Source organism: Schistocerca gregaria, chromosome 2 (genome assembly GCF_023897955.1).
Source record: "Schistocerca gregaria isolate iqSchGreg1 chromosome 2, iqSchGreg1.2, whole genome shotgun sequence".
Classification (NCBI taxonomy): Eukaryota; Metazoa; Arthropoda; class Insecta; order Orthoptera; family Acrididae; genus Schistocerca; species Schistocerca gregaria.
In genome coordinates, this window is record NC_064921.1 from 760,349,374 (window position 1) to 760,367,483 (window position 18,110).

An 18,110-nucleotide genomic window follows, 5' to 3' on the forward strand; every position below is an offset into this window, starting at 1 on the left:
ACAGTACCATAATACATGGCTTCTTACTTCAGAGAAACAATCCCCCCTCCAGTATGTGGTGCTTGCAGCATACAGATCTCAGTGCATGGCATTTTAGTTGACTGTGTTTCATATGCAGTGTAATGGCAGTGGCTAATTAACCTACAGACCTACCTTCTATTTTAGATGATACTGGGATGAATGTAGCACAAATTTGAAGATTATTTGAAATTTCTGTGTTGCTTTCTGAAATACGTTTATGAGCCATCGGGTTCAGATCAGACAAATTTGATGGTCAAGACATCAGTATGAGTTCAGTATAATGGTCCGCAAATCTGTGTCCGGGAAGACGTGAAGCATAAGGGATATAGGATGTCTGCAATAATATTCACATATTCACATTATTTGCAGCTGTCTTGGTGCCTTCACTGAGTATCACAGATAGCAGTGAAACACAGGAGAATGTCCTCCATAGGTCATACTGCTCCAGCCAGTGTGTATCCATGATGCAGTGCATGTTTCAAGCAGCTGTTTACCTGGATGATTACATATCCGGACACGATCGTCAACCTGGTGTGTAACAAGAAACATGATACATGTGAGCTGGTGACAAATTTCAGTTGATATGCAGTCATATTTGGTGCTGTTGTTGGGTCAACATGGGAACACACAGGGGTTGTGTGCTGCAGAGCCCCATCTTCATGTTCTTTGAAACACTTGTAACTGCACCAGGATCGTGCTCTGTCATCAGATCTGTCACAGATTGCCTTCTACCCTGCTTTACATAGTGAGCAAGTCTCTGACGCCCTTGTTCTGTGATGAGGTGTGGAAATACACCTTGTTGCCTACTTGTGGTTTCATCATGCTTCAACCAATCTCCATAGGTGCTCACAACAGTAGCACACAAGCAGGTGCTCGTTCTCAGGCATACTGCCATACCAGTCTGCTTTTTTTCAAAATCTGTAGAATTTTCATAGGTTAATTCTTCAAAGTACTTGCAATATAATTATCAAACACAGTATTTCTTGTACTAAAAGTGTCCTGCTGAATAGTGCCCCTTTAATTTTGGATCAACATTTCTGAATAGACTACTTCTCCTTCAGCATTAAAAGTTGCTGAAAGAGATTTCTGTTGTTTGATGTATCTTCTGGAATAGCACACAAGGTTAGTTTGAACTCGGTGTGTTGGCTATAACATACAATTCTAGATGCATGTATTCCAGTCAGGAAAGAGAATGTATGTCTGTCGGAGTATGTAAAGACAATAATATTTGTACAAATATATTTCAATATTGTGTGTTCTCTTTCAAGCATTTCTTTGACATCATGGAGGTCACATTCTCACATGCCCTACATCTGCAGTGTCCCAGAGCAGACGACTAAGTCAGCAGGTAGAAGTGTCTGTTCATGGCTTGCCTCACAGATATCACAAAATTGTTACAACGGCAATCTGCACACACCATAAAACACCTCCCAAAAGTCGGGTGCTTCCTACTTAATAACTGCCTTAACATCTTTCGACAGCTAATGAAGAGCAGAGACGTAGGATATCTTGTTGCCAATATGACATGTCCCACTTCACCTCATTTCACACACACACACACACACACACACACACACACACACACACACACACACACCACAAAAGTGCTGTCACATTTAGTACCATATCCAAAGTTTATTGAGACAAATTATTCTTTTGTTTCTGTTCTATGTTTACAGTAAAGTGCTCTATTATTGTCTTATAGTGGGATTTGCTGTTGTTAATCAGCCCCTGTAACTCTTCTTAGAGATCTATCTTCCAACAAAATAGGCCTATGTGCATTTTGGTGCATATGTCTAAAGGTCTTTGTTTGACTTTTGAAATAAGTCTTACTATTCCATATGAAATTCCTTCCACATTTATAATACTGCATTTAATCTTCTTGTTAGAATAATTATTACATCTAATTGTCCTCTTTGCTTTGTTCCTCTATACCAAAACATATGACCAAGTATTTATTCAGTCTCCTTTTTTTCCCACTGCGCTACTGATAACCCTACTACATCCAATTTGATGTCATGTAACTCCTGTTCCAACATCATTGAACTATCTTCAGTTCCTAGTGTTCTGCAGTTTATTGTCCCAAAATAAATAAAAATTACAGAGGCACTTGGTTTTCCAAGGTCCATGGTCTTCAATTTATTATCCTCAAATAAAAATTATAGAGGCACTTATTTTTCCAAAGTCCATGTTATTGTCTGTTAATCGTACTGTGTGGCAAGATAGGGTGCAGAAATGGCTGAACGTATAACATGGCCTGAAGTCATTGCCTGAGCTCCCTCAGTAAGCTAATACTAGTAATTTTTCTGTTGGGCCAGAGAACTTTTGTTCCAGGAACTTGTGCATGTCAGTAGGGCCTGCAGGAACCCTACCCAGGATACTTTAAGCCCAAGAATTTGGCAAGACATGTGAACTGTGCTATACCTTGAGAGAGACATCCTCATAGAAAGATCAGCCCACACCTGAGTGCTTGTGTGACTCAGAGCCTGTGATCAATGTCACTGGTTTACATAGTTACCGTATATCTATTCGACTAACAAGTCTGCATTTTGTATCATCACTTGGCATTCAGTATGTCATTGTGTCACTAGTTGTAATACACTTGTTTGAGATGGTTGCATTCTTTGACTAACCACACTGCATTGCAAGTTGTTGAGCAGCCCACCCATCCTTATTCTCTATAAAACAATCTGTGAAGTTACTTATGCATGCAGATAATCATCAGTAAGATGGAACTCTCCTCCCAGTTCTTAAATTTTTCTTATTATAATTTATATATTATTTTGTGAACTCTGAAGTAACACGAAAATAGTAATTGTGTAAATATAGTACTATGTTTTCAAATGTAATTTAGTCTTTTCTTAGACTGTTGCAACATAAAAGTATTTCCTGTAATGTGGGTATCTCCTAAGTATGAACACGGTAATACATTGGCAGAAAAAAATTGCAACACCGAGAAGTAATTAATATAGACTAATGAATTTGTCCAGTAACCAGTTGGCAGTTATAAGAGTCGAGGGGCATGAAAGGGAAGCAGTGGTTGGGAAGGGAGTGAGACAGGGTTGTAGCTTCTCCCCGATGTTATTCAATCTGTATATTGAGCAAGCAGTAAAGGAAACAAAAGAAAAATTCGGTGTAGGTATTAAAGTCCATGGAGCAGAAATAAAAACGTTGAGGTTCGCCGACGACATTGTAATTCTGTCAGAGACAGTAAAGGACTTGGAAGAGCAGTTGAATGGATTGGACAGTGTCTTGATAGGAGGATATAAGATGAACATCAAGAAAAGCAAAACGAGGATAATGGAATATAGTCGAATTAAGTCGGGTGATGCTGAGGGAATTAGATTAGGAAATGTGACAATTAAAGCAGTAAAGGAGTTTTGCTATTTGGGGAGCAAAATAACTGATGATGGTCGAAGTAGAGAGGATATAAAATCTAGACTGGCAACGGCAAGGAAAGCGTTTCTGAAGAAGAGAAATTTGTTAACATTGAGTATAGATTTAAGTGTCAGGAAGTCGTTTCTGAAAGTATTTGTATGGAGTGTAGCCATGTATGGAAGTGAAACATGGACGATAAATAGTTTGGACAAGAAGAGAATAGAAGCTTTTGAAATGTGGTGCTACAGGAGAATGCTGAAGATAAGATGATTAGATCACATAACTAATGAGGAAGTATTGAATAGAATTGGGGAGAAGAGGAGTTTGTGGCCCAACTTGACGAGAAGAAGGGACGGGTTGGTAGGACATGTTCTGAGGCATCAAGGGATCACATATTTAGCATTGGAGGGCAGCGTGGAGTGTAAAAATCGTAGAGGGAGACCAAGAGATGAATACACTAAGCAGATTCAGAAGGATGTAGATTGCAGTAGGTACTGGGAGATGAAGAAACTTGCACAGGATAGGGTTGCATGGAGAGCTGCATCAAACCAGTCTCAGGACTGAAGACGACGACGACAACAACAACAACAACAACAACGACAACAACGAATTTTCAGGAATACATTTATCTGGCTAACATATTTAAGTGATTAACATTGCAAGATTAATGTAAGCATGAGATAAACTATTGTAAATGTGAAATGCTGGGGTGCATTAATAACTGGTGCAACCACCACAGTGTTGAATGCAACCATGCAGACATGCACACATTCTTTTTTGTAGATGCCAGATGTTGGTTTGTGCAATGGAATTACAAGACTATTACACTTTCAAGGTCAATACACGGATGTTTAATGCTGTTTGTGAGTGACACTGGAGTTGCCACCTGATGATGTGCTCAATTTGAGACAGATCTGGTGATTGTGTAGGCCAAGGCAAGATGTCAACACTCTGTAGAGCATATTGGATTGCAATAGCGGTGTGTGGGTGAATGTTATCCTGTTGTGAAAGAACCCCTGGAGTGCTCCGTGGCTGTAATTGGACGGTTTGACACATATAGTGTCCCTGGAATGCTATTTTTGCACGGCAGCACAACAGGTCAAATCACCAATAGGCATACAGATCTGTGCACGGGATAATCATGAGTGTGCTCCTGCTATCATACAAAGTCGCACCCCAGACTATAACTCCAGGTATTGGTCCGGTGTGTCTAGCACATTGACAGGTTGGTTGCAGGCCCTCAACTCCTTCTGATCAACACACGGTCTTCAGTGGCACCCAGGCAGAACCAGCTTTCATCAGAAAAAAACAACAGACCTCCAAGGTGTCCTCCAATGAGGTATTGCTTGACACTGCTGAAGTCACAAGTGGTGGTGGTTTGGTCTTAGTGGAATGTAGGCTACAGGGTTTCCGCCTTGAAGTAAACAATTTGTAACAGTGCGTTCTGTCACTGTGGTGCCAACTGCTGCTCACATTGCTGGTGCAGATGCAGTACGATGCTCAAGAGCTGTACAGCAATTCCCTCATGTACAGTGGCTACATTCCTGCCAAGTCTTCCTGCAGTATTGCAGAAGAGCATCCAGCTTCTCGTAGTCCTATTAAATGACCTCGTTCAAACTCAGTGAGATGTTGATAATGGTCTCTTTGTTGTTAAAGGCGCTCTTGACTAAAATCAACTCACCATGTCCAATCTCAACTGTAACTAGCTCTCATGACCATAACTGTGTGCATTTAAACCAAACCTGATTTGCAAGAAAGGCAAATGCCAGGCTTAGATTGATTGAAAAAATCCTAAAGAAATATAAAACTTTTATCCATTATCGATGAGTATCACTGCAACTGTGACGAATAAAGGTTTCTTGAAATTACAGCAACAGTTGCCTGTCGTTTTGTTTTTTAATTTTTGCTATTACATTACTGGTTTCAAACCTCCTAGCAATTCATGTACTATGTGATGATAAATCGCTAGACAGTTCAAAACTGATAATGAAACAATAAAAATAGACGAACAACACAAAAGAAGACTGGTTACAGTAATTTGAAGAAACCTAAAGAAATGTACTTCGTCCAACAAAAAGTGGCTTACAGAACACTCTACACCAACTCCTGGGTACAGCTTTCCAGTCAGACAGGAGTAGGGCTGCAGCCATGTGTCAGTGCATTTGGCTTTCTGTGAGAGTGTGAGATTAGTTTATGAGCTGTGTGTGTGTGTGTGTGTGTGTGTGTGTGTGTGTGTGTGTGTAGCACAAATCAGTCGGCTATAGATAAATGAGTTGCCTTTCCTCATTTTCATTTGTTCCTTTTCATGTTATACAGCTCAAAGTGCAGCGTGTCACTGCTGTCAACTATACCGCCTTATAATGCAAACTTGCATATTTGATTACATTGTTGCTCCAGTTTTCTGCTTAAACAGGCTGCTTGTCTCCCCAAGTAAAGTACTGTGACAGAAGTTCTTGCTAATAATTTATTTATTTTGTAATTATTACTGTAGATCTTAAAAACTTTATTCTTTTCTTTCAGGGAAACAACGGTGATCCACTAGCTATCAGTTATGAACTCCAAGGAGTTACTCACCAACTGAAACCTCCAAAGCAAAAGAGGAGTAAAACACCAAGCATAGACAGAAGACAAACCACAGAAGAGCTGGATGGTTTAACTTCAGATAATTCAGTAGGTAGGGCATCCTTGATAGAATGGTCTAAATTTGAGGAAGAAGCAGCACAGATAAAACTTACAGAAAGTGACATAGAGGACAGTGAGCCAACTGTAGAAACACCTTCTAAAAGGACAAAATGTGAAAGAAATGTAGTCAGTGAATCCGGTGAACATGTTATAAATGAAGCTTCAAAGTCATTTGGTAAGTCCGGTATAGTTGACATTCTACAGAAAAAGCTGATGAGCTTAGAACCAACATGTGATATACGAGAACCAGAAGTGGAAAGACCAGTTACAGAAACTCAAAATATTTCTGACAACAGCAGTTCTCTGCATCGAGACTGTTTGCAACCACAAAATTCGCTAAAGTCTGATGAAGACAGCTGCTCAAAGGTGGTGCCAAATGGAACCTCTGACAGCCAATTGAAAATTAGTGGAAGAGTTTGTGAAATATCAGATGTTAATATTACTTCTGGTGCAGATGATACTGTATACAATAATGAACAAATAACAGATTTTCTCTCCTCAGTAGATTCACCGAACAAAGGTAAAGATTTGAAGGAACTGTTAGCAAAAGAATTAAAAATTGGAACCAAAGGTGAAAGCAGCCAACCTGATGAGAATGGACCACTGCAGAAGGAAACAACAAAAAATGAAAACTCTCCTGTTCTTGACAAAGCCGAATCAAATACTGACAGTGAGTTGCTGGACAAGAAATACTCTGGTGCAGTACAAGAACATATATTGTCTTCTGTGCCAGCTGATTCAGAGCTGAAGGTGCCTGAAAATGAATCAGTTACTTCAAACTATTTGGGCAGTGGAGAGTTACGTTTGACCACTGAAAGGCAGTCATGTAATAGTGAAATACCAAATAACTCAAATGTAATAGCAATTATTCCAAAGAGTGTTATTGTGTCAGTTTCATCTGTTAATGTAAATGATGAAATGAAAACATCTTCTGAAATATCTCTGGAAAATAAGCATGTGTTACTGGAACAGAATGTAAAAACAGAACTGCTAGAAAATTCAGATGCATGCACAGAAAACAGCTCAAATGTAATTTCCCTTGCCCCACTAGTAAAGCAGTTGGACAGTGTCACTGAACTAAAAAGTACCACTAACGAACGATCTGCAGAACTGAGTGTGGAAGAGTCATCCCATCCAAATGTTAACATAATGGATCCAGCGAAGAAACATACATTAGAAAAACATAAGGATGCTGATGAAGAAGGCTCGCTGAAAGAGGAGAATTTCAATCAACAATCCCCATATTGCAGCAATGCTGATATAGTAGATTTTACACCCAGAAATGATGCAGTTGATGGTCTGAATGGCATATACAGTAAAGAAAGTGAATATTCAGATGAAAAATTAATTTTGCTGTCAGACAAAGATTCCATAAAAGTTTCCAGTAGTAAAGAACCAGCAAAAGATGGATCTGTACTTTGCATTACTGTAACTGCCTCAGATGCAGTTCCTGAACATGGTTACAGTAGGCGCACAACAGAGGAGGTAACAATCACAGCAGACAAATTGGGCGCTGAAAAATTTCAGCACAATAAGAATGTGGAATCTGACAACTTGATTATAGAAACGTGTGAAGAAGAGGAAAAGGAAGAGGAAGCAGAAGAGAAGTGTGAAGAAGAAGAAGAAGAAGAAGAAGAAGAAGAAGAGAAATGTGAAGAAGACAAAAAGGAGCAGAAAGAGGAAAAGGAGGAGGAGGAGGAGGAAGAGGGACAAGAAGAAGGCCGAAAAGGAAAAAATGAACCAACAATTCCAAGTGCTAAATTTTTTGTTTTCTCATCTGAAGATGTGAACAGAGCTGGGGGAAAAGAAAGAGAGAACATTAGTGAAAATGGTCAACTATCATTATGTAACAATTCAGATTCTGGAGTTGACAAAGGCACAGTTATTTTAGAGAGTAGCGCTTTGCCAGAAATATCAGTAGTTAAATCAGTTCCTGAGAAACAGTGGGAAAATTTGACAGACTATGAAACAGATGACAGCCCAGACACCTCTGATGAACATATTGTGGTAAAAATGTCTGCAAATGTGAGACATTCCCCTGAATCCAAGAAAGAGACCTCAAAACTGTTCTTTGACAATGCTGATGAAAATAAAATTCCAGATGTTTCAGTTAGACCTTCAGGAATTCGTATCCGTGATGTGAGTGTTATGTGTGTGAAGAGGAAAGCAACAGAAGCGGCCATAACCACTAAATTCAAGGAAGAAAATAAGTCTGACATTGAACCTGCTTCCGATGTAAAGATCTCGGATGAGACACACACATCTGGTGACGAAAACCCTCGTGAAACAGAAGCTTTAAACCAGCCTGAGATTCAGAATACATGTGTTACTGTTAATAAAAACACAAATATACTTTCAGTGTCACAGTTATCCACAAGTTTAGTATGTGAAGAACAAAAAGAAGTAATTACCACTACAGACAAGTACCGAGCTTCTGAGAATGTGGGAAATATTGAACCAGATGAAAGTAACACAAGTACAATAAATACAAACAAGACCAGTGCTAAAAGTGTAGAACTAGTCAAAGCCACTGACGATATTCTCTTACCTTTTGAAATGGTGTGTGAACATGAAAGTGATGAGGATATACAAAGTGAAAATGAGACGGCAGAAGAAAGTGTAACTAAACAGGCAAAACAGTCATTGCAAATGGTGGAATCAAGTAATGCTCCAGATGAGCAACTGGAACAATGTACACGAGATGTGTCCCCAAAGTCTCTCTTGAATAGGTCTACATCGGATGTTAATGAGCAACTTGAACAATGTATGCAAGATACATCCCAAAAGTCTCTCTCTAATAGGTCTGCATCAGATATTAGTTCTGATGCGACAACTAAAAATCTTAATACATGCAAAACTGTGTTGGTAGGAATAAAGTACAGTAAACAAGCGTCAGCTCTTGACATACCAGGACGTGCAGCTCCTGAGAGTGTAATTCTACTTCCTAATAGCAGAGCAGAGCATGGACAGAACAATAACGTAGTTGAAAATAGCATTGATGACTCCTTAGATGCCCGATATAGAAGTTCACCTGTGTTGGGCAACAATCAATCCTATCTTCCGTGTGCCACTTCAGATGCAGGTCCCAATACTGCGGAATTTCACAAGCATGCTGAAAAGGTGAGATGACAGTAGCTCATAGTAATACTTATTGGCATATTTTCTCCACATAAATGTGTCTAAATATCAACACCCTCTGCCTAACAATTTGCCCTTCCTCTGTCCTGTCATGTCATCCCAATCCACACCTGCATATGATCTCTATCGTGTGTTTACCTCGCTGGCTTGGTACCTGTGTGCTGCGTGCCTAGCCCCTGTGCACCTGCCACCACCCCTCCTGTACAAGTAGCTTGCACACATGCTGCCTCCCTCAGAGCCACTAGCTACCTCCAACTGCTTGCCACCCCATACAACATTACACCTATTCCAGCCCATCTACCGAACTGCAATTCTAGCTCCGTGTGTCCATCTGGCACAATGCAGGTGCACAGGCGTATATGTGTGTGTGTGTGTGTGTGTGTGTGTGTGTGTGTGTGTGTGTGTGTGTGTGTGTGTCCTTTACTACTATACAGAGTGATTCAAAAATAACTGTACACGCTTCATGTGTATGGGTCAAATAAAAGTCAAATGTTAAATGAAGTTTTGTCTGAAACCACTGTATTTCCGACATATGGTGCATAATGTCATTTGTGGAAGGCATCATATAATGCACCAGTACAGACTGTCGGTGCATCATGTTCACCTGCGTATCGACTGTTGCTTTGTCAAAGGTGCCATTGCACATTTCATTTGGGAGGTAAGAGAATATCTCAAAGCTGCTTAGCCTGATAAGTGCACAGGTCATGCAGCACCACATGCTTGGCTTACCAGCTCTCCAGATATTAACCCCTGGACTTATATCTTTGGGTCTGTCTCAAGGAGCTGGTGTATGGTGTTGCAATTGGGAATGTAGCACAACTATAGCAGTGAACTGAAAATAGCTGTGCAGAATGAGATGAACATAGCCTCCATATTCCAGGACAAGTAGGAAGTCAACCATGTTACAGTCTTCATCTATGTGGGCATCTTTTTTGAAATTTTTCCAAGGTAAACATACAGTATGTGTGGTTGAGTTGAATTTTGGGTTCCTTCATGTTGTTGCTTTCTGAGAAGAATTAATTTTGTGTTTTACTTGTGATCCCTACTCTATTGCATAACTCTGAAATAAAGCAATTTCAGAATTTTGATGCTTACATTACACCCATGAAGCGTATACAAATACTTTTGAATCATGCTGTATATTAACTTAAGTTTATTTATCATCCTTGAACTATGTCCCTGCCTCGCCAGTTATTATGTGGGCTTGTGGTGCAAATAAAAGCTGGAAAGTCGTGTAGTTTGTCATTCATGTCATACATTTTAAACTTCAGTTTGGATGGCAGTTTCAAGTTTGCCATAATCCTAACATCAAACTTGTGTGAAGCCAATGTTAAGTTACTCTCCATTAAAAATATCTTAATTGCGTGAGTCAACCATCCATTTATTTATAAATTAAACATAAGAAATATATCAAAAACAAAGATTCCAAGACTTACCAAGCGGGAAAGCGCCGGCAGACAGGCACATGAACAAAACACACAAACACACACACAGAATTACTAGCTTTCGCAACCGATGGTTGCTTCTTCAGGAAGGAGAGGGAAAGACGAAAGGATGTGGGTTTTAAGGGAGAGGGTAAGGAGTCATTCCAACCCCGGGAGCGGAAAGACTTCCCTTAGGGGAAAAAAAGGACAGGTGTACACTCGCGCACACACACACATATCCATCCGCACATACACAGACACAAGCAGACATATTTAAAGGCAAAGAGTAAGGGCAGAGGTGTCAGTCGAGGCGGAAGTACAGAGGCAAAGAAGTTGTTGAAAGACAGGTGAGGTATGAGCGGCGGCAACTTGAAATTAGCGGAGGTTGAGGCCTGGCGGAAATCGAGAAGAGAGGATATACTGAAGGGCGAGTTCCCATCTCCGGAGTTCGGATAGGTTGGTGTTGGTGGGAAGTATCCAGATAACTCGGACGGTGTAACACTGTGCCAAGATGTGCTGGTCGTGCATCAATGCATGTTTAGCCACAGGGTGATCCTCATTACCAACAAACACTGTCTGCCTGTGTCCATTCATGCGAATGGACAGTTTGTTGCTGGTCATTCCCACATAGAAAGCGTCACAGTGCAGGCAGGGTAGTTGGTAAATCACGTGGGTGCTTTCACACGTGGCTCTCCCTTTGATCATGTACACCTTCCGGGTTGCAGGACTGGAGTAGGTGGTGGTGGGAGGGTGCATAGGACAGGTTTTACACCGGGGGCGGTTGCAAGGGTAGGAGCCAGAGGGTAGGGAAGGTGGTTTGGGGATTTCATAGGGATGAACCAAGAGGTTACGAAGGTTAGGTGGACGGCGGAAAGACACTCTTGGTGGAGTGGGGAGGATTTCATGAAGGATGGATCTCATTTCGGGGCAGGATTTTAGGAAGTCGTATCCCTGCTGGAGAGCCACATTCAAGGTCTGATCCAGTCCCGGGAAGTATTCTGTCACAAGTGGGGCACTTTTGGGGTTCTTCTGTGAGAGGTTCTGGGTTTGATGGGATGAGGAAGTGGCTCTGGTTATCTGCTTCTGTACCAGGTTGGGAGGGTAGTTGCGGGATGCGAAAGCTGTTTTCAGGTTGTTGGTGTAATGGTCGAGGGATTCAGGACTGGAGCAGATTCGTTTGCCACGAAGGCCTAGGCTGTAGGGAAGGGACCGTTTGATATGGAATGGGTGGCAGCTGTCATAGTGGAGGTACTGTTGCTTGTTGGTGGGTTTGATGTGGACGGGTGTGTGCAGCTGGCCATTGGACAGATGGAGGTAAACGTCTAGGAAAGTGGCATGGGATTTGGAGTAGGACCAGGTGAATCTGATGGAACCAAAGGAGTTGAGGTTGGAGAGGAAATTCTGGAGTTGTTCTTCACTGTGAGTCCAGATCATGAAGATGTCATCAATAAATCTGTACCAAACTTTGGGTTGGCAGGCTTGGGTAACCAAGAAGGCTTCCTCTAAGCGACCCATAAATAAGTTGGCATACGAGGAGGCCATCCTGGTACCCATGGCTGTTCCCTTTAATTGTTGGTATGTCTGGCCTTCAAACGTGAAGAAGTTGTGGGTCAAGATGAAGCTGGCTAAGGTGACGAGGAAAGAGGTTTTAGGTAGGGTGGCAGGTGATCGGCGTGAAAGGAAGTGCTCCATTGCAGCGAGGCCCTGGACGTGCGGGATATTCGTGTATAGGGAAGTGGCATCAATGGTTACAAGGATGGTTTCCGGGGGTAACAGACTGGGTACAGATTCCAGGCGTTCGAGAAAGTGGTTGGTGTCTTTGATGAAGGATGGGAGACTGCATGTAATGGGTTGAAGGTGTTGATCTACGTAGGTAGAGATACGTTCTGTGGGGGATTGGTAACCAGCTACAATGGGGCGGCCAGGATGTTTGGGTTTGTGAATTTTAGGAACTAGGTAGAAGGTAGGAGTGCGAGGTGTCGGTGGGGTGAGGAGTTTGATGGAGTTAGGTGAAAGGTTTTGTAGGGGGCCTAAGGTTCTGAGGATTCCTTGAAGCTCCGCCTGGACATCAGGAATGGGATTACCTTGGCAAACTTTGTATGTTGAGTTGTCTGAGAGCTGACGCAGTCCCTCAGCCACATACTCCCGACGATCAAGTACCACGGTCGTGGAACCCTTGTCAGCCGGAAGAATGATGATGGATCGGTCAGCTTTCAGATCACGGATAGCCTGGGCTTCGGCTGTGGTGATGTTGGGAGTAGGATTAAGGTTTTTCAAGAAAGATTGAGAGGCAAGGCTGGAAGTGAGAAATTCCTGGAAGGTTTGGAGAGGGTGATTTTGAGGAAGAGGAGGTGGGTCCCGCTGTGATGGAGGACGGAACTGTTGCAGGCAGGGTTCAATTTGGATAGTGTCTTGGGGAGTTGGATCATTAGGAGTGGGATCAGGATTGTTTTTCTTCGTGGCAAAGTGATATTTCCAGCAGAGACTATGAGTGTAGGACAGTAAATCTTTGACAAGGGCAATTTGGTTGAACCTGGGAGTGGGGCTGAAGGTGAGGCCTTTGGATAGGACAGAGGTTTCGGATTGACCAACTGACCTGCCTGCACTGTGACGCTTTCTATGTGGGAATGACCAGCAACAAACTGTCCATTCGCATGAATGGACACAGGCAGACAGTGTTTGTTGGTAATGAGGATCACCCTGTGGCTAAACATGCCTTGATGCACGACCAGCACATCTTGGCACAGTGTTACACCGTCCGAATTATCTGGATACTTCCCACCAACACCAACCTATCCGAACTCCAGAGATGGGAACTCGCCCTTCAGTATATCCTCTCTTCTCGATTTCCGCCAGGCCTCAACCTCCGCTAATTTCAAGTTGCCGCCGCTCATACCTCACCTGTCTTTCAACAACTTCTTTGCCTCTGTACTTCCGCCTCGACTGACACCTCTGCCCTTACTCTTTGCCTTTAAATATGTCTGCTTGTGTCTGTGTATGTGCGGATGGATATGTGTGTGTGTGCGCGAGTGTACACCTGTCCTTTTTTTCCCCTAAGGGAAGTCTTTCCGCTCCCGGGGTTGGAATGACTCCTTACCCTCTCCCTTAAAACCCACATCCTTTCGTCTTTCCCTCTCCTTCCTGAAGAAGCAACCATCGGTTGCGAAAGCTAGTAATTCTGTGTGTGTGTTTGTGTGTTTTGTTCATGTGCCTGTCTGCCGGTGCTTTCCCGCTTGGTAAGTCTTGGAATCTTTGTTTTTGATATATTTTTCCCATGTGGAAGTTTCTTTCTATTTTATTTACATCATCATTAATTTGAACCCAACAATTACGTTTGTTATTGTCTCTGTTGCAATCTTCTCTATCGTCTTACTTTCTCTTTTCGTTTGTACAAGAAGGTTCACTTTGTATTCATCTTCCATTTTTCCGTAATCTACCATACATTGTATCCTGCCTAATTATACTCAATAATACGTAATTTACTTCCAAACAATAACCTAAAATTTTCAATGCTTTCAACATAACCGCTGCTATAAAATCCATTGTTCCAAGTTTACAAACATTTCGTGTAACTCATGAATACTATTTCACAGCTTCAGTTCCTTTCACCCATTAAACAACCATCTCAGTTTTTTCCAACAACTTTCGTTTTATTTCCATTCCCGTTTTTCCCACATAACCGATCATTTTTTAGCAGCTTCCCACAGGTTTACACGTTATTATTTCTTCATCAAACAATTGTTAGCCTCATTCTCATAACCTGCCAGTACATAACCAGTCCTTTGAATACATTTACACACATATTCTTCGAGATTTTATTCGAAATTTTTTTTCGAATTTTAGTTTTTCGGAAATTATTTTTTCGAAACTTTTTTCGAAATTGTCTTGAATTTCCCCACCCTTTAACGTGATCTGGAGACAACATAACTACCCAACCTTTGCACCCATTGTTGTTCACCAACCTAAGTTCAGCACATGATCAACATAGCTCATCTCAAACCAACACTTTTTCGACTTTTTTCACACCTTTATCTCTCCCTATATAAATCTCTATTTACTTTCACTTTAACCTCATATTACCCTTTCCACCTACTAATACCATGTCAACCTCACAACATCCCTACAATGACCCCATTAAATTTTATTTACATTCCCTCCGCAAACATGCCTTCACCCTAGCCAGATTACGCTCCCATATTTTATTTACTCAGGCTTGTCTGACATTTGGCATTTCTCCCAAAGGCCTCACACTTAAAGTTCCCATCTCTGGCTGCAATCCTTCTTTCCATCAGTCCTTATACCAGTTCCAAACAGCACACTCCATAGCCCTCACCCGCCTAATCCTTCACCTATACATCGACTCGGCCAATGAACACCCCTGTCAACTCTTATCCCAAATCAAAGTCCTCAATCTTTCCTCTCCCACATCCACACCGGCTGTACATAGCATCCTCCTACAGGCCAACCGCAAATTAGAACAACATGCCACCCTCCACCTCAAAAAACTATCCAATCTCCTGGTTTCCCACCTCCGGAAAGGCAACTCACTCACCCTCCACAACCTTTCCAACAAACCTCAACCTCTTCTCATTGCACACAGACCCAGTCTCTCCCATCTACTCAATCTCCCACTTCCAGCTCCACTCCCCCCAACACCTCAAAATTCTAGTCAACACAATCTGGAACCACAACACCCCAATTCAGTAGTCAATCTTTCCTCCAAACCCCCTCCCAATCCGAAACCTCTGTCCTATCCAAAGGCCTCACCTTCAGCCCCACTCCCAGGTTCAACCAAACTGCCCTTGTCAAAGATTTACTGTCCTACACTCGTAGTCTCTGCTGGAAATATCACTTTGCCACGAAGAAAAACAATCCTGATCCCACTCCTAATGATCCAACTCCCCAAGACACTATCCAAATTGAACCCTGCCTGCAACAGTTCCGTCCTCCATCACAGCGGGACCCACCTCCTCTTCCTCAAAATCACCCTCTCCAAACCTTCCAGGAATTTCTCACTTCCAGCCTTGCCTCTCAATCTTTCTTGAAAAACCTTAATCCTACTCCCAACATCACCACAGCCGAAGCCCAGGCTATCCGTGATCTGAAAGCTGACCGATCCATCATCATTCTTCCGGCTGACAAGGGTTCCACGACCGTGGTACTTGATCGTCGGGAGTATGTGGCTGAGGGACTGCGTCAGCTCTCAGACAACTCAACATACAAAGTTTGCCAAGGTAATCCCATTCCTGATGTCCAGGCGGAGCTTCAAGGAATCCTCAGAACCTTAGGCCCCCTACAAAACCTTTCACCTAACTCCATCAAACTCCTCACCCCACCGACACCTCGCACTCCTACCTTCTACCTAGTTCCTAAAATTCACAAACCCAAACATCCTGGCCGCCCCATTGTAGCTGGTTACCAATCCCCCACAGAACGTATCTCTACCTACGTAGATCAACACCTTCAACCCATTACATGCAGTCTCCCATCCTTCATCAAAGACACCAACCACTTTCTCGAACGCCTGGAATCCGTACCCAGTCTGTTACCCCCGGAAACCATCCTTGTAACCATTGATGCCACTTCCCTATACACGAATATACCGCACGTCCAGGGCCTCGCTGCAATGGGGCACTTCCTTTCACGCCGATCACCTGCCACCCTACCTAAAACCTCTTTCCTCGTCACCTTAGCCAGCTTCATCCTGACCCACAACTTCTTCACTTTTGAAGGCCAGACATACCAACAATTAAAGGGAACAGCCATGGGTACCAGGATGGCCCCCTCGTATGCCAACTTATTTATGGGTCGCTTAGAGGAAGCCTTCTTGGTTACCCAAGCCTGCCAACCCAAAGTTTGGTACAGATTTATTGATGACATCTTCATGATCTGGACTCACAGTGAAGAACAACTCCAGAATTTCCTCTCCAACCTCAACTCCTTTGGTTCCATCAGATTCACCTGGTCCTACTCCAAATCCCATGCCACTTTCCTAGACGTTTACCTCCATCTGTCCAATGGCCAGCTGCACACACCCGTCCACATCAAACCCACCAACAAGCAACAGTACCTCCATTATGACAGCTGTCACCCATTCCATATCAAACGGTCCCTTCCCTACAGCCTAGGCCTTCGTGGCAAATGAATCTGCTCCAGTCCTGAATCCCTCGACCATTACACCAACAACCTGAAAACAGCTTTCGCATCCCGCAACTACCCTCCCAACCTGGTACAGAAGCAGATAACCAGAGCCACTTCCTCATCCCATCAAACCCAGAACCTCTCACAGAAGAACCCCAAAAGTGCCCCACTTGTGACAGAATACTTCCCGGGACTGGATCAGACCTTGAATGTGGCTCTCCAGCAGGGATACGACTTCCTAAAATCCTGCCCCGAAATGAGATCCATCCTTCACGAAATCCTCCCCACTCCACCAAGAGTGTCTTTCCGCCGTCCACCTAACCTTCGTAACCTCTTGGTTCATCCCTATGAAATCCCCAAACCACCTTCCCTACCCTCTGGCTCCTACCCTTGCAACCGCCCCCGGTGTAAAACCTGTCCTATGCACCCTCCCGCCACCACCTACTCCAGTCCTGCAACCCGGAAGGTGTACACGATCAAAGGGAGAGCCACGTGTGAAAGCACCCACGTGATTTACCAACTACCCTGCCTGCACTGTGACGCTTTCTATGTGGGAATGACCAGCAACAAACTGTCCATTCGCATGAATGGACACAGGCAGACAGTGTTTGTTGGTAATGAGGATCACCCTGTGGCTAAACATGCATTGATGCACGACCAGCACATCTTGGCACAGTGTTGCACCGTCCGAGTTATCTGGATACTTCCCGCCAACACCAACCTATCCGAACTCCGGAGATGGGAACTCGCCCTTCAGTATATCCTCTCTTCTCGATTTCCGCCAGGCCTCAACCTCCGCTAATTTCAAGTTGCCGCCGCTCATACCTCACCTGTCTTTCAACAACTTCTTTGCCTCTGTACTTCCGCCTCGACTGACACCTCTGCCCTTACTCTTTGCCTTTAAATATGTCTGCTTGTGTCTGTGTATGTGCGGATGGATATGTGTGTGTGTGCGCGAGTGTACACCTGTCCTTTTTTTCCCCTAAGGGAAGTCTTTCCGCTCCCGGGGTTGGAATGACTCCTTACCCTCTCCCTTAAAACCCACATCCTTTCGTCTTTCCCTCTCCTTCCTGAAGAAGCAACCATCGGTTGCGAAAGCTAGTAATTCTGTGTGTGTGTTTGTGTGTTTTGTTCATGTGCCTGTCTGCCGGCGCTTTCCCGCTTGGTAAGTCTTGGAATCTTTGTTTTTGATATATTTTTCCCATGTGGAAGTTTCTTTCTATTTTATTTACTTAAACATAAGAAAATGACACCTTGAGTTGCAGACAGGCACAATGAAACAACTGCTACACATTAAGCTTTCAGCCTAAGCAGTCATCACAAAAG

At 43.0% G+C, this 18,110-nt stretch overlaps 1 protein-coding gene across 9 annotated transcripts in view; it reads left to right on the plus strand.

The window, feature by feature from the left end:
* Positions 1 to 18,110, plus strand: part of LOC126334965 (uncharacterized) — a 289,683-nt gene that overhangs the window by 193,377 nt on the left and 78,196 nt on the right. For all 9 annotated transcript variants that reach the window (XM_049997738.1, XM_049997741.1, XM_049997739.1 and 6 more), the window contains one exon: positions 5,920 to 9,201. In XM_049997738.1, the coding sequence (XP_049853695.1) occupies positions 5,920 to 9,201 (3,282 nt within the window). The remainder of the gene's footprint in view (positions 1 to 5,919; positions 9,202 to 18,110) is intronic.